This window comes from Schistocerca piceifrons, chromosome 7 (assembly GCF_021461385.2).
Source record: "Schistocerca piceifrons isolate TAMUIC-IGC-003096 chromosome 7, iqSchPice1.1, whole genome shotgun sequence".
NCBI classification, from domain to species: domain Eukaryota; kingdom Metazoa; phylum Arthropoda; class Insecta; order Orthoptera; family Acrididae; genus Schistocerca; species Schistocerca piceifrons.
Genome location: NC_060144.1, coordinates 260,507,901 through 260,527,353, shown reverse-complemented (window position 1 = coordinate 260,527,353; position 19,453 = coordinate 260,507,901). Strand labels below are relative to the sequence as shown.

General features: G+C 42.5%; 1 protein-coding gene across 1 annotated transcript in view; it reads right to left on the bottom strand.

Annotated features, from left to right (window-relative positions):
* Positions 1 to 19,453, bottom strand: part of LOC124804754 (tryptophan 2,3-dioxygenase) — a 406,660-nt gene that overhangs the window by 196,276 nt on the left and 190,931 nt on the right. The window contains exon 3 of the mRNA XM_047265061.1: positions 10,414 to 10,481. Within this exon, the coding sequence (XP_047121017.1) occupies positions 10,414 to 10,481 (68 nt within the window). The remainder of the gene's footprint in view (positions 1 to 10,413; positions 10,482 to 19,453) is intronic.

The following is a 19,453-nucleotide window of genomic DNA, read 5'->3' as shown; positions in this document are numbered from 1 at the left end:
TCCAACCAGATCGAGCGTCCGACACCACTGTCTCCACTGTTTTCGGCTCCTGAGGGATAATAGACTGCCATTCCTCCACAGAGACTCAGGTACCTCATTGAAAGTGACCCCAGGAAAGTTGAAGCTGTCGTAAAGGCGAAGGGTAGACACACTCCATACTAATTGATGTTCACTGATAGATGTCCATATACTTTTGATCTGATGGTGTATAAGTAATGCAAAACATGGTCTTCATCTGCTTTTGATCTCTCAAATATGAAATTCTTATGAAATGTTGCTGCCTTGAGAGCAGAAATTCTTCTCTTTGACTTTAGTTCCTTTTGTTGCTTGATGTTAAGCAGAATCTCCTTTCGTCTATTGTTCACCACCTCCCACTTCGTTTCGTTCATACTTAAAGCTCATTGCTTTCTAATCTTGTTAATGTGGACCAGAACAGCTAGGTAACTTGGAAACCTTTATCCTTGCACTCAACTTTTTGTAAACTCCTTGACTGTTTGTTCAATATACATCTTACTGTACAGAGATGGTGAGCCCTTTTGCTAACAGAGAAATCCTGAAAGAATGAGGGAAATTCGATCGTAATTGACAAAAGGTTTCCATAAGGTGCGCATTAATTCTCACAAGGGAACCTCCCCATCGCACTCCCCTCGGATTTAATTATAAGATGGCACAGTGGATAGGCCTTGAGAAACTGAACACAGATCAATCGAGAAAACAGGAAGAAGTTGTGTGGAACGATGAAAAAAATAAGCAAAATATACAAACTGAGTAGTCCACGCGCAACATAGGCAACATCAAGGATAATGTGGGCTCAGTAGCGCCGTGGTCCCGTGGTTAGCGTGAACAGCTGCGGAACGAAAGGTCCTTGGTTCAAGTCTTCCCTCGAGTGGAAATTTTTATTTTCGCGAAGTTATGATCTGTCCGTTCGTTCATCGACGTCTCTGTTCACTGTAATAAGTTTAGTGTCCGTGTTTTGCGACCGCACCGCAAAACCGTGCGATTAGTAGACGAAAGGACGTGCCTCGCCAATGGGAACCGAAAACATTTGATCGCAAGGTCATAGGTCAACCGATTCCTCCACAGGAAAACGCGTCTGGTATATTCTATACGACACTGGTGCGTCACATGAGAGGAATATGTTGTCGACCCACCTAACTTGTACACTTGGCGAATGGGTGAAAAGATTCTTCTACCTTGCCCGATTTAGGTTTCCTTGTGGATGTCATAATCACTCCCAAAAAAGTGATGAAAACATAAGAGTTTGTCACATAAACTGCAACAAATGAATGCAGCAGTTTCACAGTCGCACAGTTTTCCCTGTGCTCTGTCAAAACATATGTTTTTAACGTTTTCAAATTTTTCCGCGTGTAGACTGTCAAATCCTGCATATGTCCAAGCAAATCTGAACATGTCCTGGAATTTTGGAGAGCGAAGTTGATTATGTGTGAGTACCTGAACTTTGATAATTGTCTGAAAATGAAAAATTAAACTTTTCACTACAGGGAAGATTTGAACCAAGGACCTTTCATTTCGCAGCTGCTCACGCTAACCACGGGACCACGGCGCTACTGAGCCAACAACCTCTTTGATGTTGCCTATCTTGCGCATGGACTACTCAGTTTGTATATTTTGCTTATTTTTTTCATAGTTCCACACAACTTCGTTTTGTTTTCTCGGTTGATCTGTGTTCAGGTTTTCAAGGCCTATCCACTGTGCCAACTTATAACTAAATCTGAGGGGGGTGCGATGGGGAGGTTCCCTTGCCAGTGAGTTCAGTATTGCCCCTCGCTTGCTCCAAAGAAGAACAGAAAATTAAATGTAACTGCTGGTTGTAAGCGGAACTGCGGATCATGCTGTCCGCAAACTTTTACTGGACTCAGTTTCCGCGAGTTTAAGCACATGTTGTTCGTTTACTCGAAAGCAATGAAGCTCGCGTAAACAGCTGGTCGGATGCTACTGAAATTGGCAGTACTACAGGGAAAGGGAACTGATGAGTTGACGGATTCGCTCAGAAGCGCAAATCCCATGTACAGTGGCACACAGTAGCATTTAACTGTGAACTGGCAGTAGGAGGAAACTGGGATCAGAACGGTTCTGCGAAATTTTATTTAGCATCACACTGCCGCATATTCTCAAGGGAGGGTTTAAGAAAGTAGTCTACTGCATAATTTGTGTCAGTCGCCTAACTCCACGTCCTCGTTTCTTGCCGCAGTAGTTGTTGGTTTTGTGGGACATTACTGAAACTGCGCTTGACAAAGCAAATTAGTTTCATAGTCACAATGTCAATTATTTTGATGTGAAATACGAGTGCGCATTGAATGTGTAATGTTTTTCTGTTTTTTTGATTATTTATTGCTTCCACTATTTCATCTTTCAAGGCTACCCATTTGTCTTCTGTTGAGTTCCTTACCCCACATCTGCCCACTGGAAATAGTGTGCAGCTTAAAATCTGACTTCTAAATATCTATTTCACCATTAGGTAATCTATTTGAAACTTTTCAGTGTCTACAGGTATTATCCATGCATACAACTTTCCTTCTTGATTTTCAAACCAAGTATTAGCGATTATTATATTATACTCTGCGCAAAATTCTACCAGGTGACTTCCAATTTCATTCCTTTTCCCCAGTCGATGTTCTCGTACTACTTTCTCTTCTCTTTTTGTTCCTGCTATCGAATTCCAGTTCCCCATCACGATTGAGTTTTCATCTCCCTTAACTATCTGAATAATTTATTTCATCTCATACACATTCTTTTATCTCATATACATCTCATATACATTCTTTGACTAGAAGAAGGTATCGGTTGGTAGGATATGTTCTGAGGCATCAAGGGATCACCAATTTAGTATTGGAGGGCAGCGTGGAGGGTAAAAATCGTAGAACGAGACCAAGAGATGAATACACTAAGCAGATTCAGAAGGATGTAGGTTGCAATAGGTACTGGGAGATGAAGAACCTTGCACAGGATAAAGTAGCATGGAGAGCTGCATCAAATCAATCTCAGGACTGAAGGCCACAACAACAACAACAAGAACAACAACATTCTTTGAATCTCCTCACCACTGTGGAGCTAGGTGGCATATAAACTAGTACTACTGTGGTGGGTGTTGACTTCGTGTCTAAATGAGCTATATGTTTGTCTTCGATATACTGCCCATAGTAGCTTATCGCGTGCCTATTTTCTGGTTCATTGTAGGGCCTAATCATGCATTACCCATCTTTTATTTTATATTTATAATCCTGTAGTCACCTGACCAGAAGTACAGTTCTTCCTGGCACCTCACTTCACTACTTCCAACTCTATCCAACTTCAGCACATCCAATACGCTTTTTAAATTCTCTAATCTACCTACCAGATTAAGCGACCTAACATTCCACCTCTGACCCATAGAATTATTATTCATCTTGATGAAGACATGCTCTTGACAAGTTCCTGGAGATCCGGGGGGGGGGGGGGGGGGGGATGACGACTCTTTTACCAACACAACATTTTATCCAAGAAAGTGCCCACATAATTTAACCATACAGTAAAGCTGCATGCCTCCCCCCTCCCCCCCCCCCACCCGCCCCGCCGGAAAAAGTAAAAATAATGGCTGTAATTTCCCTTGCTTTCAGCAGTTCGCAGTACCAGCATTGGGATGCCATACTAGACCAGATCAGTGAATCATCCAGATTATTGACCCTGCAATAACTGAAAAGGCAGTTGCCTCTTTTGAGAAACTAGATGTTTGTCTGACCTTTCCACCAATACTCTTTCGAAGTCGTTGCACGTACGGTATGGCAGCACGTATCTTGGACATGCGCAAGCAACACCACCTTGCCAAGGTCCGTGGTGCATAAGAATATTTATCTCTAAGAAAATCTGGGCATGTAGTCCACGCAAAAGAAATCACGGACACAATTATCTACACTTCGCAAGCCACCTTACAGTGGGTGGTGAATGGTAGTTTACGTACCACTGCTACTTCCGCCTTTCGTATTCCAGTCGCGAAAGTTTCGCGGGAAGAGCGATTGTTGGCAGGCATCCGTGGGAGCTCGGTTGTCTCTGATTTTACATTCATGTTCTTTTCGCGAGATACTCGTGGGAAGATGCAATAAACACTAACATGACAAAAGTCATGGGTTAGCGATATGAAAATATACAGAGGGCAGTAATATCGCATACGAAAGGTATAAAAGAGCAGTGTATTGGCGGAGCTGTCAATTGTACTGCAGTGTATCATGTAAAAAGTGTCCCACGTGATTATGGCCGCTCGACTAGAATTACTAGACTCTGAATGCGGAATGGTAGTTGGAGCTAGACGCACAGAACATACTAGTTCAGAAATCGTTAAGGAATTCAGTATTCCGAGATCCATAGTGTCAAGAGTGTGCCAAGAATACCAAATTTCAGGCGGTACTTCTGACCACGAACAACGCAGTGACCGACGACCTTCACTTAATGACCCAGAGAAGCGGTGTTTGCATAGAGTTGTAAGTGACAACGAACAAGCAACACAACATGAAATAAGCGCAGAACGACGAACACAACCGTCAGGACAGTGCTGTGAAATTTGGCGTCAATAGGCTGTGCCAGCAGATGACCGACGCGAGTGCTTTTGCTAACAGCACGACATCGCCTCCAGAGCCTCTCGTGGACTCGTGACCGTATCAGTTGGACCCCACACGACTGGAAAACCGTGGCCTAGTCTGATGAGTTCCGATTTTCATTGGTAAGAGCTGATGATACACTACTGGCCATTAAAATTGCTACGCCAAGAAGAAATGCAGGTGATAAATGGGTATTCATTGGACAAATATATTATACTAAAACTGACATGTGATTACATTTTCACGCAATTTGGGTGCATAGATCCTGATAAATCAGTACCCAGAACAACCACCTCTGGCCGTAATAACGGCCTTGATACGCCTGGCCATTGAGTCAAACAGAGCTTGGATGGCGTGTACAGGTACAGCTGCCCATGCAGCTTCAACACGATACCACAGGTCATGAATCAAGTGACGAGCCAGTTGCTCGGCCACCATTGACCAGACGTTTTCAATTGGTGAGAGATCTGGAGAATGTGCTGGCCAGGGCAGCAGTCGAACATTTTCCGTATCCAGAAAGGCCCATACAGGACCTGCAACATGCGGTCGTGCATTATCCTCCTGAAATGTAGGGTTTCGCAGGGATCGAATGAAGGGTAGAGCCACGGGTCGTAACACATCTGAAATGTAGCGTTCACTGTTCAAAGCGCCGTCAATGCGAACAAGAGGTGACCGAGACGTGTAACCAATGGCACCCCATAACATCACGTCAGGTAATAAGCCAGTATGGTGATGACGAATACACGCTTCCAATGTGCGTTCACCGCGATATCGCCAAACACGTATGCGACCATCATGATGCTGTAAACAGAACCTGGATTCATCCGAAAAAATGACGTTTTGCCATTCGTGCACCCAGTTTCGTCGTTGAGTACACCATCGCAGGCGCCCCTGTCTGTGATGCAGCGTCAATGGTAACCGCAGCTACGGTCTCCGAGCTGATAGTCCATGCTGCTGCAAAAGTCGACGAACTGTTCGTGCAGATGGTTGTTGTCTTGCAAACGTCCCCCTCTGTTGACTCAGGGATCGAGACGTGGCTGCACGATCCGTTACAGCCATGCGGATAAGATGCCTGTCCTCTCGACTGCTAGTGATACGAGGCAGTTGGGATCCAGCACGGCGTTCCGTATTACCCTCGTCAACCCACCGATTCCATATTCTGCTAACAGTCATTGGATCTCGACCAACGCGAGCAGCAATGTCGCGATACGATAAACCGCAATCGCGATAGGATACAATCCGACCTTTATCAAAGTCGGAAACGTGATGGTACATATTTCTCCTCCTTACACGAGGCATCACAACAACCTTTCACCAGGCAACGCCGGTCAACTGCTGTTTGTGTATGAGAAATCGGTTGGAAACGTTCCTCATGTCAGGACGTTGTGTGAATGCTCTGAAATGCTAATCATTTGCATATGACTGCATCTTCTTCCTGTCGGTTAAATTTCGCGTCATCTTCGTGTAGTAGCAATTTTAATGGCCATTAGTGTAGGATTCGAGTACGGCGCAGACTCCACGAAGCCATGGACAGAAATTGTCCAAAAGGCATTGTGCAAGCTGGTGATGGATCCATAATGGCGTGGGTTGTGTTTACATGGGACTGGGTCCTCTGGTCCAACTGAACCGATCACTGACTGGAAAGAGCTGTACTGTGTTACCTGGAGACAATCTTCAGCCATTCATGGGCGACGTGTTCCCAAACAACGATGTTAAATCACCTGGCCACAATTGTTCGCAGTTGGTTTGAAGAACATTCTGGACAATTCGAACGAATCATTTGGCCACCGAGATCGGTCGACAAGAATTCCATCGAACATTTATGGGACATAATCGAGGGGTCAGTTCACGCACAATGTCCTGCAGCGGCAACACTTTTGCAATTTCGTACGGCTGTAGAGGCAGCATGACTCAATATTTCTGCAGGGGACTTCAAAAGACATGTTGAGACCATGCCACGCCGAGTTGCTGCACTACGCCGGGAGGAGGAAATCCGACACGATATTATTGAGGTATCCCATGACTTTTGTCATTTCTGTTTATCTGATGACTCTTCCAGGAACTACGGTCTCGGGAATATAATAGTAAACCACGCCTTGATTCAGCGTTTGCCACCGGAGTTGGGTGAGAATCTCCGTGACGACGCACTTACTAAATAGATCTGTAATGAAACGCGCCTTTCTACTTTGAATGTTCTCTGTAGTCTCTATCAGTCCTATCTCGTCCGGATCCCAGACTGACGAACAATATTCAAGAATAGGTCGAACGAAGGTTTTTGCAAGCTATCTCCTTTGTGGATGAACTACACCTCCTGAGAATCCTTCCAAAGATAAAAAGTCTAGCATCTTCCTTATCTATGATTAATTTTATGCGGTCGTTCCACTTTAAATCACTCCTTACCCATACATGTATATATTTTGTGGAGGTGTCTGATTCCAGTGATTGTTCTGAAATCGTGTGATCGTACAGTAATGCGTCATTCTGCTATTTATGCACAATAAGTTACATTTATTTTTGTTGAGGGTCAACCGCTGATCCCAGCAAAAAGTTCCGCTCCTCTGCAGGTCTTCGTGTATTTCGTTACTAGCGTTGCAACTTCTCTGTGTATAACAACGTCACCCGAGAAAAGCCTCGTGGAACTCAATGGGTTATTTAATACTGCTGTATTGCGAAAAGTACTTGTCCTATAACATTCCTTTGGGGTACGCTGGAAGTTACTTTTAGGAATGAAGATTTATCTCCGTTGAGAATGACATATTGTGTTCTGTTTCCTAGAAACTCTTCACTCCGTCTTCACAGCTAGTCTGATGTTCTCGAATTTTGTTCATTAGGCAGCAGTGCGGAATTGTATCGAACATCTTCTGGAAGTCAAGGAACACGTCATCAACTGGTGCGCAGGTATCTACTGATCTCTGGGTCGTGTGGACGAAAAGATCGAGCAGGGTCTCACACGACCGTTATTTTCGGAACCCATGCTGACTCCATTTTCTGTCTCCGCAAAAGTCGTAGCACGCAGGCATAAAACATGTTCCAAAAACGGACCGACACCAGAAATACAGTTTCGTGCATCTCTTCGACGACCCTGCTTGAAAATGGGAATGACGTATGCTTTATTCCCATCACCAGGAACGATTCGCTCCTCCAGCGATCTACGGTACACAGCTGGTAGAAGAGGAGGAAGTTCTTTCGCGTACTCTTAGCAGAATCGGGTACATCGTCAGGTCTAGTACCTTTCCTGTGTTGTGCAGTTTGTTGCTTTTGCATCCCACGATCACTTACTTCGATATCTGTCATTCTCAAGTTAGTGCGCCGATTTAAAGGAGGAACCACAGTACGATCTTCCTCAGCGAAGCACGACTTTGACATTCTCTCCGTCAGCCTTCGTTTCGATGCCTGTGTCGTCACAGAATGTCTGGACAGACAGATTCGATCAGTTTACTAATTTAATGTAAGAGAAAAATTTCTTAGGATTTTTATCAAGTCGTCAGAAGTTTTCTCTCGAATTCGTTGAACGCTTCACGCGTGGCTTTGCTTGTGCCTGATTTTTGCTTCGCTCAGGTTTTGTTTTTCTGTGAGGCTTTGGCCACATTTAAATCTACAGTGAAGTTCTCTTTGCTTTCGCAGGAACTTTGTAAAATGGCTATCGAATCACAGCGTGTCTTTTCGTCCCTCACAACTTTTGCTCGGCGCATATATGTTTAAGGCGTACTATAGAATGCTCTTGAAGTATGTCTATCGATGTTTTCGATCTTGCAACAGGATATTTCATGTTGACATTCAATGATTTGCTCTTGTCGCTCTCGATAAGCAGGTATATCTTCCTACAATTATTTACATCCCTATATACAGTCGTATTGAGTTATGATGTAACGGCCTTGTGATCACTGACTCCATGAAATACACTCAGTCGAAAAGTTCGAGCCTGTTGATAACGAGGAGATGTAAAATCTTACTTTCACTAGTCAATTCGCTGATAAGCTGCTTAAGAAATTTTTTGGGTACGGCATTTAGAACAGTTTCACATGATTGCTACACTCCACTTCCTGCCTTAATAACTCGAGAGAAATTTCCTTCAGTATTATAACCTGACAAGGAAATTTACGCTAAAGCTTCTCCAAGTTTCCTTTCGAATTTTCCGCCACTACCGCTCCTTAAGCGGGGACTATAATAGCATCCGATGACGATGTTTGATGCACTTTTAACACTTCACCCAAACTGTTTCGCATTCGTTATCTGTAGTAACCTTACTAAATGCTATCGTATTATTAAAATGTCCGCCCCGATAGCGGTCCCGTCCTTAACTCGCAGTCTCTTAGATATCCTCCGACCAGCTTCTCTAGATCCACCGATCAATGTGGCACCTATTTCTTCATTATTGTACCATGTCGCCAATTGTTTCATAGAACTCAGCTACGTTCGGGCCAATCTTCCAGTCACCCGTCCTCCCCGTACAAAAGACTATTATCGTTTGTTTATGCTGCCCAACCCTTGCGTGGTCGTGCGGGAGCGCTCTCGCTTCCCACGCCCGGGTTCCCGGGTTCGATTCCCGGCGGGGTCAGGCGTTTTCTCTGCCTCGTGATGACTGGGTGTTGTGTGATGTCCTTAGGTTAGTTAGGTTTAAGTAGTTCTAAGTTCTGGGGGACTGATGACCATAGATGTTAAGTCCCATAGTGCTCAGAACCATTTGAACCATTTGAACCATTAGGACAGGCTTTAGAATACCTCTTTCAGAGTGGTCCGCATACAGTCCTCCACTTCTGGTACAAAGTTGTGACCACGCATAGCACCCTCACCCGAAAACCATCTTACCGACAAACTTATACTGGTTATCTCCGCAGCGTCTTCCATGACCCCCCTCAAAGTTGGGATGTGCCATGCCTACCCGTCACATGATGCAACACCTTTATCCACGTTCTCATGCATGGACAAAAAAAGACAAAAAATATTTTGTTGTGTTTAATGTTTTTCTAATATTTTTGTTAGAACTAATAATCATTTGTGTATGTTTAAATTGTACCTTGAAGAACTGTTGCATTGTGTATATATATGTACTGTTAGTTTGTTCAATAAAGATTACTGCATCTAAAAAAAAAAAAAAAAAGCTGAATGGTCAGCGTGACGGACTGCCGTCCTAAGGTGCCCGGGTTCGATCCCCGGCTGGGTCTGGGCTTTTATCCGAGCAGGGAGTAGGTGTTGTGTTGTCTTCATTATCATTTCATCCCCATGCGGCGTGCAGGTCGCCCAATCTGGCGTCGAATGCAATAAGACCTGCACCTAAGCGGCCGGATCTGCGCTGTAAGGGGCCTCCCGGCCAATGACGCCAAACACTCATTTCCATTTTTTCCATTGCTAAAATGCTACAAAACAGCCTCCAATATCGGCGTCCTGAAATTAGTTGCGAATGACAACGTAAAACATCATTAAGAGTCTATTTCGGAACGAAGAGTACAGTTGCCATCAGAAAGTGTCGTACTATTGAATTACTCTTTGTGGTTCTTTTTGGTGCTGAAATCACAAGCAAATTATTTCCAGTAAAAGAACCCCCTTCTTCAACTTTGTTTTTCGTCATTTTGCGTAGTAGTAGTAGAATTAAAGTTGTAATTCTAAGCACGATAGTTGCTGGAAAAAAATTCACAGTTCTTTTGCAAGTGTTAGTCGCATGTGTAGACACGTCAATTTCACAATTATTCAGAAAACAAAGGTGTTTCGAATGCACGTATTTTCTAGACTGAGTGTCTAAAATAAAATCGTTCGGAAATAAGTCAACCACAATGTCACAAGTATATGGATATTAATCCTGCGTTTCAAATAAGCCACTTACTTCTGTGTTGAATTTCGCTCTGACAGAATCCAGCTCGTATATAATCTGCTTGAACCATAGCTCGTAAGCTGAAACAAAGATAGAAATACTTCAGAGAGTAATAATCGGAATACATACACACACAGAGAACACGAGGACAACAACTGGACAAACGAGACAACACACACATCACGATTAGTAGTGTACTTTCTGCATTATCTGCCTTTGTTATGTTTAGTGTTGTTTGAACGACAATCTCTCAATCTGCATGAAGGAATTTTGAACGGATAATGTGTCAAAGACTGAATGACAGGTTCACATTTTCGCTTTGTAAAATTTTTTGAAGCTAATTGTTTCGAAAGTAATGATCACAGAACGCGGGTAATCTGAAAACACCAGTAAGGACGGCAAGCTCGGAAAGCAATGACAACATTGTCTTCGGTATTATTTAGTTTCATTTACCATACAATCCACAGGAAAACCATTTGTAGAGTCGACAGAATATTACTTATTGCGTACGTCTTCCCCGCACCAGTTTCTGAGCTCTTCACACCACGTATGATTCTCATCACCAATAATGAATTTTAGTCGAAGTTTCAATGACCTCTACAAGCTTCATATGTAGATGTTTTAAAAATCGCAAATGCAGTCATGTTTCGCATATATTCTTCTACCTTCAGTTTATTTTTATTTGTATCGCGTATAAATGGAATACCTGTAGCAATAATTGAGCTTCCACATCCCGAGTTTTCTTTGTGGAATTTGTTAAACAGTTATAATTTATTTTGTGTTTCGAACATTTCTGCTACGCTCCCTCGTGTGAAAGTCTGGGAAACAAATATTTCATGTCATTGATTGTGACAGTGCCTGTGTTGGTACTGTAACGGCACAGTACATGAATCCATTTCAAAAACATTTATGATCAAGGATATTTTTTGCAACATCACTATCAATTGTCTTCGTTGTGAATTTGGTTACTTCCGGTGAAAGACCAAATTTCATGAATCTGCAGCTCCAGTCGTTCTAACAGTTGTAAGATAGGCAAGTCATTTTGATTTTTGTAGGTTTTCGATGTGCACGTCAGAGAGGAAGCAAGTTATGTTACTGATAAGCAATCTTGGGTCTTGTTGTCGCGCAGTCTTTGCCTCAGCGCAGTCTGATACATTCTTAGTTGAAGTGTGGTATTCAGTAATCTGTGTAGGCTTTTGATTCTATCTGCTAGATGAAGAAAGATTTATTGCAAAGGACAGGAAGGATGAATATGATGTTTGTACTGGAATGCGAAAAGAATATAAATTTTGAATAACGTTAACTTGCTCAGAGCTGAGAGAAAGACCACCCCACTTCCCTGGGCGCTTCAGCCGGAACCGCGCTGCTGCTACGGTCGCAGGTTCGAATCCTGCCTTGGGCATGGATGTGTGTGATGTCCTTAGGTTAGTTAGGTTTAAGTAGTTATAAGTCTAGGGGACTGATGACCTCTAAGTCCTGTAGTGCTCAGAACCATTTGAACCATTTGAACCACTTCCCTGAGACATACGTCAAGATATCAACTGATTAAGCTGTTTGGTTTTTATAGAAATTTTCTGTTATCTCTGTACGCGTTTCAAATTATTGTTCACTTTCTTAAGCATAGTACTGTTCAGGCCAGTATTATGTGTGAAGATCACGCGAAATTTAACTCTGTCTTTTTGAATACGTACTTCATTCTAAAACCGTTGTCTCGGACTGTCATTTCATAGGAATAGTTACACTCCCCATCCCACTGTTTAAAGAAGGTTTATCATTAAGCACTACCACAATGCACCATACAGTACGCAACAGTTTGAATATTGTTTGGAAATTTTATTTAAAAATTTAAATCTAGCTTTGCCGCTGCCTGCATGCTGTTTGATATTGTGCCTTCGAGAAATCTGCAACAATATTGTCAAGACGTGAAGTATGTGGACTTCTTGATTAGGGCCGGATAACTGTTTACTTCAGTTGCGTATTTGATATAAAGACAAGCTGTACTCAGACTAGTTACAGTTCAGTTCAAATTAGGTTCTGTTTAGTTAAAGTTTAGCATACGAATTTAAGTTGGAAAACAGTTTGTAGGTACATTGTATTGTATTGTCTGTTAACCGGGGACCTAGAAACGACGGAGAGGCTTCGTCCCCGCCGCAGCCGCAGTGGTCCACAACCCCATTACGACTGCCGCAGTCCACTTCATCCCTCCGCCGCCCCACACCGAACCCAGGGTTATTGTGCGGTTCGGCCCCCGGTGGACCCCCAGGGAACGTCTCACACCAGACGAGTGTAACCCCTATGTTGGCGTGGTAGAGTAATGGTGGTGTACGCGTACGTGGAGAACTTGTTTGCGCAGCAATCGCCGACACAGTGTAACTGAGGCGGAATAAGGGGAACCAGCCCGCATTCGCCGAGGCAGATGGAAAACCGCCTAAAAACCAAAAAACCATTCACAGACTGACCGGCTGAACGGACCTCGACTCAAGTCCGCAGGGCGGATTCGTGCCGGGGACCAGGTGCTCCTTTGTAGGTACATGGGTTTGGTAATACGTAGAATTTTTATGGAGTGGGAGGTAAATTTTGACTGAATTTCATACAGAAACATATAGTGGGGAGCTTACACAGTGCTTGCAATTCTATTAAAGAACTGTACAGTCGTAGGATGTCACTGAGTCGCAGCTATTCATAAACCGCTGCTGAGCGACTTCTCGGAGCCTCTTCTGGTAGTCACGCCGGGACACGAGAGCCACTGCGAAGCGCCGGGTGAGAGACCAGCTAGCGAGAGTGTAGAGAGGACGGTGAAGTCGCCCGAAAGAGAAATATCAACAAGGAACCTGGGAACACCGCCCGAGAAGGCCGTGGTCGAGTGGGCTGGCATTTACAAGCGTGAACTGGCCGAACGGTTGTGATACGGTACGTCGGGCGCAGTTTGCTTTAGGGCAGGGCCGGCTAATGCTTCTCACGGGCCGGGCTTGTTGGTCCCTCTCGACGTGTCTCGGCTTTGTTCAGTCCTTCTTCGAAGTACCCAGTACAGCGCTACATTCGATTTAGTATTTCGGTGTGGCGTTTTTCGGTCGGCACAACTCTCTTCAGTTCGGCAGAATCGTGGTATCAGCGCTGTTTAAACTTCGCTATTTGTTGGTGGTATGAAGGACGTTCACAGGTTCAGTGGATGTTTGCACAAAAAAGGGGCAGTCTACCGATATGTCGTCACAAGCCTTTAAAAATGAATGTAAATGGCAGAAGAGGGATGAGAATTCTGAATATTTATACAGTCGCATAAGCGACGGGTCCTGCATATTTTTTATGAAACGACGTTGCAAAACAGTGCAGAAAGAATTTAAAGATTTGGTTGACAATCAAAGAGCAGAAAATTACAACGATCGGCAGAAGGGATTCATTGTTCAATACGTCAATTAGCACTTGGTGCTAAATTTCCAAACATGCAGCACGTGAAGAAATTGGTGGTATGAACAGCAAAATTTCTTAAGTTGCACACATTGTTAAGCTGTCAGCTGCAACAGTTCTCGATGGAATTGAACGAAGAGTATGGAGACTTTATATATCACTACCAAGTACGTTAGGTAAGTCAAGGGGAATGCCTGGAACGATTTTTTGATTTAAAACACACTATTGTTGAATTTATGAACGAAAAAGAAGTGCAGGAAGGGAGACTAGAACATCTGGAATGGACTGCAGACCTCGCATTCTAAGTGGACCTGACTTGCACACTGCTCACAGTGAGGTATCGCAAGATGAGCAAAAACAACTTTTTTCCGATTTAATGGAGACGCATCTAAAAAGCAATTCGCGTTATGGAAAGGACACATTGTGACAGAAACACAGTCCACTTCCTTAAGCTCACTGCTGTTGAATAAAACGTGACGTCTGAAGAAAACATTGTGGGCCTGAAAGAATTTCAGTTTGCCATTTCAGTTGAAAGCGTCCCATTACATGTGCAGATATAATTGATTGACCTGCAAGGTAATTCATAGTTCAATGACAAATCCTTTTAAGTCAAAACTGCCCAGCGTCTCTACATTACTTTCCTCAAGTAGAGTTTCCACGTCTCCATAATGCTGTTACAAAAGAGTGCAATATTCCGATCGACATATTTGGCAGAAAGCTCTTTTTTTCTATTATGAAAGTAAACAAGTCACGAATACGTCGCAACCCGACAGTTAAACTATGAGAAATTGTCTGCGTCCGTCCGTATGTTAACAGTCTGTACCAGATAATGTAACTTTTACGTCTTCAGCGATCCAAGAATAATTAAATAGTATTGAAAATTTGTTTTGTTTGTGATCTATGTTGTTAAGAAATGTGAGATATGAAACCAAATTTTATGCAGTGCAACTACACTGCCATTTAAATGCTCTCCGACAGGTGTGAATGAACTCATTCGCACGCACATGTTGAGGAAGATGCATGTAACCGACAAGCGTGATTCTGCTTGCATGTTGGCCAAGCACAGTAGAATGGCGACCAATCGCAAAGGCCGCCGCGGTGGCCGGGCGGTGCTAGGCGCTACAGTCTGGAACCGCGCCACCGATACTGTCGCAGGTTCGAATCCTGCCTCAGGCATGGGTGTGTGTGATGTCCTTCTGTTAGTTAGGTTTAAGTAGTTCTAAGTTCTAGGGGATTGATGACCTCAGAAGTTAGTCCCATAGTGCTCAGAGCCATTTTTGAACCAATCGCAAGGTGCACAAGTGTAAACGCATCTTAAGCAAGTGCCCCAGTCAGGCTAATCTTTCAATTAGCCTTACAATATCAGCTCCCTGTATGAGACGAACCAACTCATAATTGGTTCTTGCTCTCCAGGTCCCGTCTGTATTTCGAATCCCTTCGTAAATTTTCCGTAGCATTCTTCGTTCAAATATTCTGAGATGTTGTTCATCAGTGCTGGATAGCGCCCATACTTCACCTCCATATGTATCCAGTGGCCTAATCATAGCCTTACCTATAGTCATTTTGAGCTGCCGGTTTATCATCCTAGATGTCATTAGCTTTTTACGCTGAAGAGCCAAAGAAATTGGTACACCTGCCTAATATCGTGTAGGGCCCCCACGAGTACGCAGAAGTGCCGCAACACGATGCGGCATGGATTCGGCTAACGTCTGTTGGCGGAAATTTTGAATTTTAGTGGGAAATTCGAATTTTGGAGGGAAATTCAAAGAATAATGGGAATTTCAAAAATGGTGGTAATTTCTTTGTCCCAGGGCTGTGCCGATGTCCCACCCCCACCACCTCCTACAGAAATTGCGGGAAATTCAAAATGACAGTACCCTTTCTGGGACTCAAATCCTGGTCCTTTTGCACAGAAAGCCTAAGTGCATCCCCCAACACATGAAAAATGTCCAGATGCAGGAGAGGAAGGTTATTTTAGTGTGTTTTATTTATTTTGGTTGGGAAACTGAATTAAAGATCGGTCCAAATTACATAATTAATCTTAAAGATCAGCCCTAATTACACAACTATATGCATGGTGCTACACAAGAAGCACCTAAAATCGCAATACAGCACAAAAATTGACGATGTCATACAACTGGTGTTATGCTTGCTGGCATACCTATACGTTGTTTGATGTTATACGAGGAAATTTGCGTGACTTTTGCTTCAGCATAATAATAAAACTAAGAATTCCCCTCCCCTATGGTCTACATGTATGCATTTTGGGTAGGGCGATCATGAAAAGTATAGTTTAACTCGCTTCATACCTAGATGAGGGTAAAAAAGTGGTGCAGATTTGAAACTTGAAGCCTGGAAACAATTCCATGTACTGCTACAACACATCAGAGAACTTGACTGCAGACTCATGTAGCGATGCACTTGATGGAAACTCAAAGTCTGGAAAGTTGTATATGTTCATTTGCCTTCCATTCTACTGTGTAGAGATCTGAAACAGGGAGTTGACATCTGTACGGGGTTGATTTCTGATGCTGCTCTTATATTTTTCCCATAAGGATATGCTCTTATTGCCTACCAGATAAGTTTTGCTACTTTTGTTTATGCTCTATCAAGACATAACTGTAGATTTCGGGATTTTTTATCCTATTAACAATTTATTCGTTAATTGGTGTGTGCTGACTGCACTTAGCATTCTGGACCGTAAGAGTTTCCCTTCTTCCTACCTATAGAGTGTGTCTCCTTGCAGCGTAATTTATAGACGAACAGTTAGCAAGTTATGCATTTGGACTGCAACCATCCACCACTGTCAACTCGACACGCATACATATAGAAACTATGCATACGTATTACCGATTGCGAAGTCTCGATTTCAACCACTTATTATTTTTGACAGTGCTACATCTCTGCAAACAATTGTTTAGGGGATGTAAGCACATTTAAATTTCTCCTGCTAAGAGCATAACATCTCCAATGCAAGTTATATTACCAGGATTTCGTGACAATATTGTCTAAATTCTCCAATGATAACAACGTTTGAAGACATCCTGCTGCACCTATCACAACTCCTTTTATACTCTTAAATATCCACGATGACGGATCATGATCATCTCAATTCCCTATTTTGTGAACTACATGTCTGTTGGATGGAGGGAGATGGTCCTTTGTGAGTATTATTCTGTTAAAGATAGAATAAAACATCAGTCAGATGGCATAGTATAACACTGTACTCAAATGCACCCAGTCACTCACAACCATATATTCTACAGATGCAGTACATTTGCTCTACTTTCTGTCTGTCTTTCTGTATGTCTATATCTATGCGAGTGTCATGGATGGCTCTCTCAAACCTGACCTGTCCTCTCGCTGGTGGGTCCACCTCCAAACCTTATCCCAGATGTATCGTATTGCGGATCTTACTCTAGAAACCATTCCAGATATAATGTTTGGTGGATCCACTTTCGAACCATGTCCCAGATGTAAGGCATTGTGGATCCAACTCTAGGCACCATTCCAGATATAATGAGGGGTGGATCCACATTGGAACACTAGCTCAGGCCTACCATGGGTCATGGGATCCATTCGCAACGTACTGCAAAATGAGGAAACAATGCTCTTGGTCTCTTTGAAATGGAACACCAAGAAATCTGCTGCCTCATCAGTGTGGGAGATGATATTAACTGCATAGGTCATCATCTTCAGGCAGCTGTTTGAAATGCCCCACAACGCCGCAAACCCTTTCAGTTTGATGTATTCTACATTTTTGTCAATCAGAAACATTGCCTCTGTGTTTTATTTCTACTGTAGTGTGTGTTGTGGGAGCAGCATAGTTTACACCATGTGATTTACAGCTTTCTGTGAGAACTAATGGATCAAAATATGTTAATGTCAGTTTGGAACCTGACACAGACCTCGAAATCATGGTAGAAAAACAAAATGTATGGCAGTGTACAAAGCCGTAGCCATACAGTGCTTGGATGTGTTACAGCTGAAACATGATGTATCACACTGATTATGAAAGAACAACACAGGAGCCCTCTCTTGTGATTGATAGTTTGTGGGTTAGGATCTTGCACCTGTACAGGCGTTTTTGGACGTATTTGAAGAGTGAGACACAGTAAAATATTATAGGGAAATGTTAGCAGTTTCTATTACAAGGACTGGTTAAAGTCTGGATGCATATAATTTGTAGTTTTTCACCTACTCCGGATGTTACAAAAAACTGATGAGGAGTGATTAAAAATGTCTGAAATGAATGTAATGCCCTCGTGCATGACAGTTTGTAATTTGAAAACGCAGAATATGGAATCATGACTGCTTTTATTATTATGGTAACGATTGTGTGTTTAAAAATATATATCACTGCTAGTCCTGTGTTATTTCATACTTCATAGTCTCTAGTTATAAAGTAGCCACCACTTGAATTATAGCTCATCGGGAAACCTAGAAATGACAGTGTTTTTATCGACATGTGATTGAATTGCATGAATCAGGCTGTTCTGTGATGTCCACATTCCTTACGAAACTACAACTCAAGAATGTCCTGTTGCGAATGGTGATCTGGTTGGTGACAGAAAATTTACATGCAGATCAGTAAGTGAGCTGTAATGAATCGCCTCTAATGAGGCCCCAGGATGGCTGCAGAACTATAAGGGCTTTGTACCAGGGGCATTTGTTCCCATTGGTGGAAATAGCAACGTCAGCTGTTCCTTATAAGTGTGTGCCACATGCCTCAGCTGGTATTTCTAGACTTTGTAAATTCTTATAAAAGTGATGCTTATGAACTACTACTGATGCTAGTAATTTATATGCTGTAAATTGTTTGTTAACAGACAGCTTGCCCCAGCACCAATCAACGCATTCATCCAATGTATTAATTTCGACCACTCAAAAGATTTGTTAAACATTGTTCTGTAAAGAAATACCTTTCTGTGAAACATTGTAAAGTGATTTTCATGTTTACTGATTCAATTATTTCACATGATATAATGATGAAAATTGTGGTTGTTAACAAAACAAAATGCAGCATGTACTATGTATTCCAGTACCACCTAGCAGTTTAGTCCTCTTGTTTTCCAAAACTTTCCCTTGGTAGCTATTTGCACTCATCTTGTGACTGAGAATGTTGACGTGATACAATGTATCTCTTGAACAATTTTATATGATTAACATAACACTGGTAAGCTAGAAAGCCATAGAGCAGTAGTCGTACTCCGTCTCATACTAATGGTGAAATGTAACATATTTTCATATCTTTTTATATCAGTTTTGTATTGTATTTTGTACCATTTGAAAATGACGGAATGTCGAAACGATTAAGGTATTTTTGGAAATAAAAGAAAGTGTGGTCAAGACATAAGAAAAGTTATTAAAGTGCATCTAAATGGCCAGTTCGTCTCATAGCATTTTCATGCAAATTGGTGCTGCACAATTGCTGTACTGGTCACTAAAGATCAATACAACAGGTGTTATCACTCCCGGTGATTTGTAGTATGGTTGCATTATTCCTGTGTACTTTATGTCACCATTACAAGTTATACCTCTGTACATTATGCATATTTCTTTGTATGACTATTTCATCACGTCAGAGCTGTTTTTATCAATATATAGAAATGAAATTTTTTCAGTATTACGCAACAAACACAGTTCT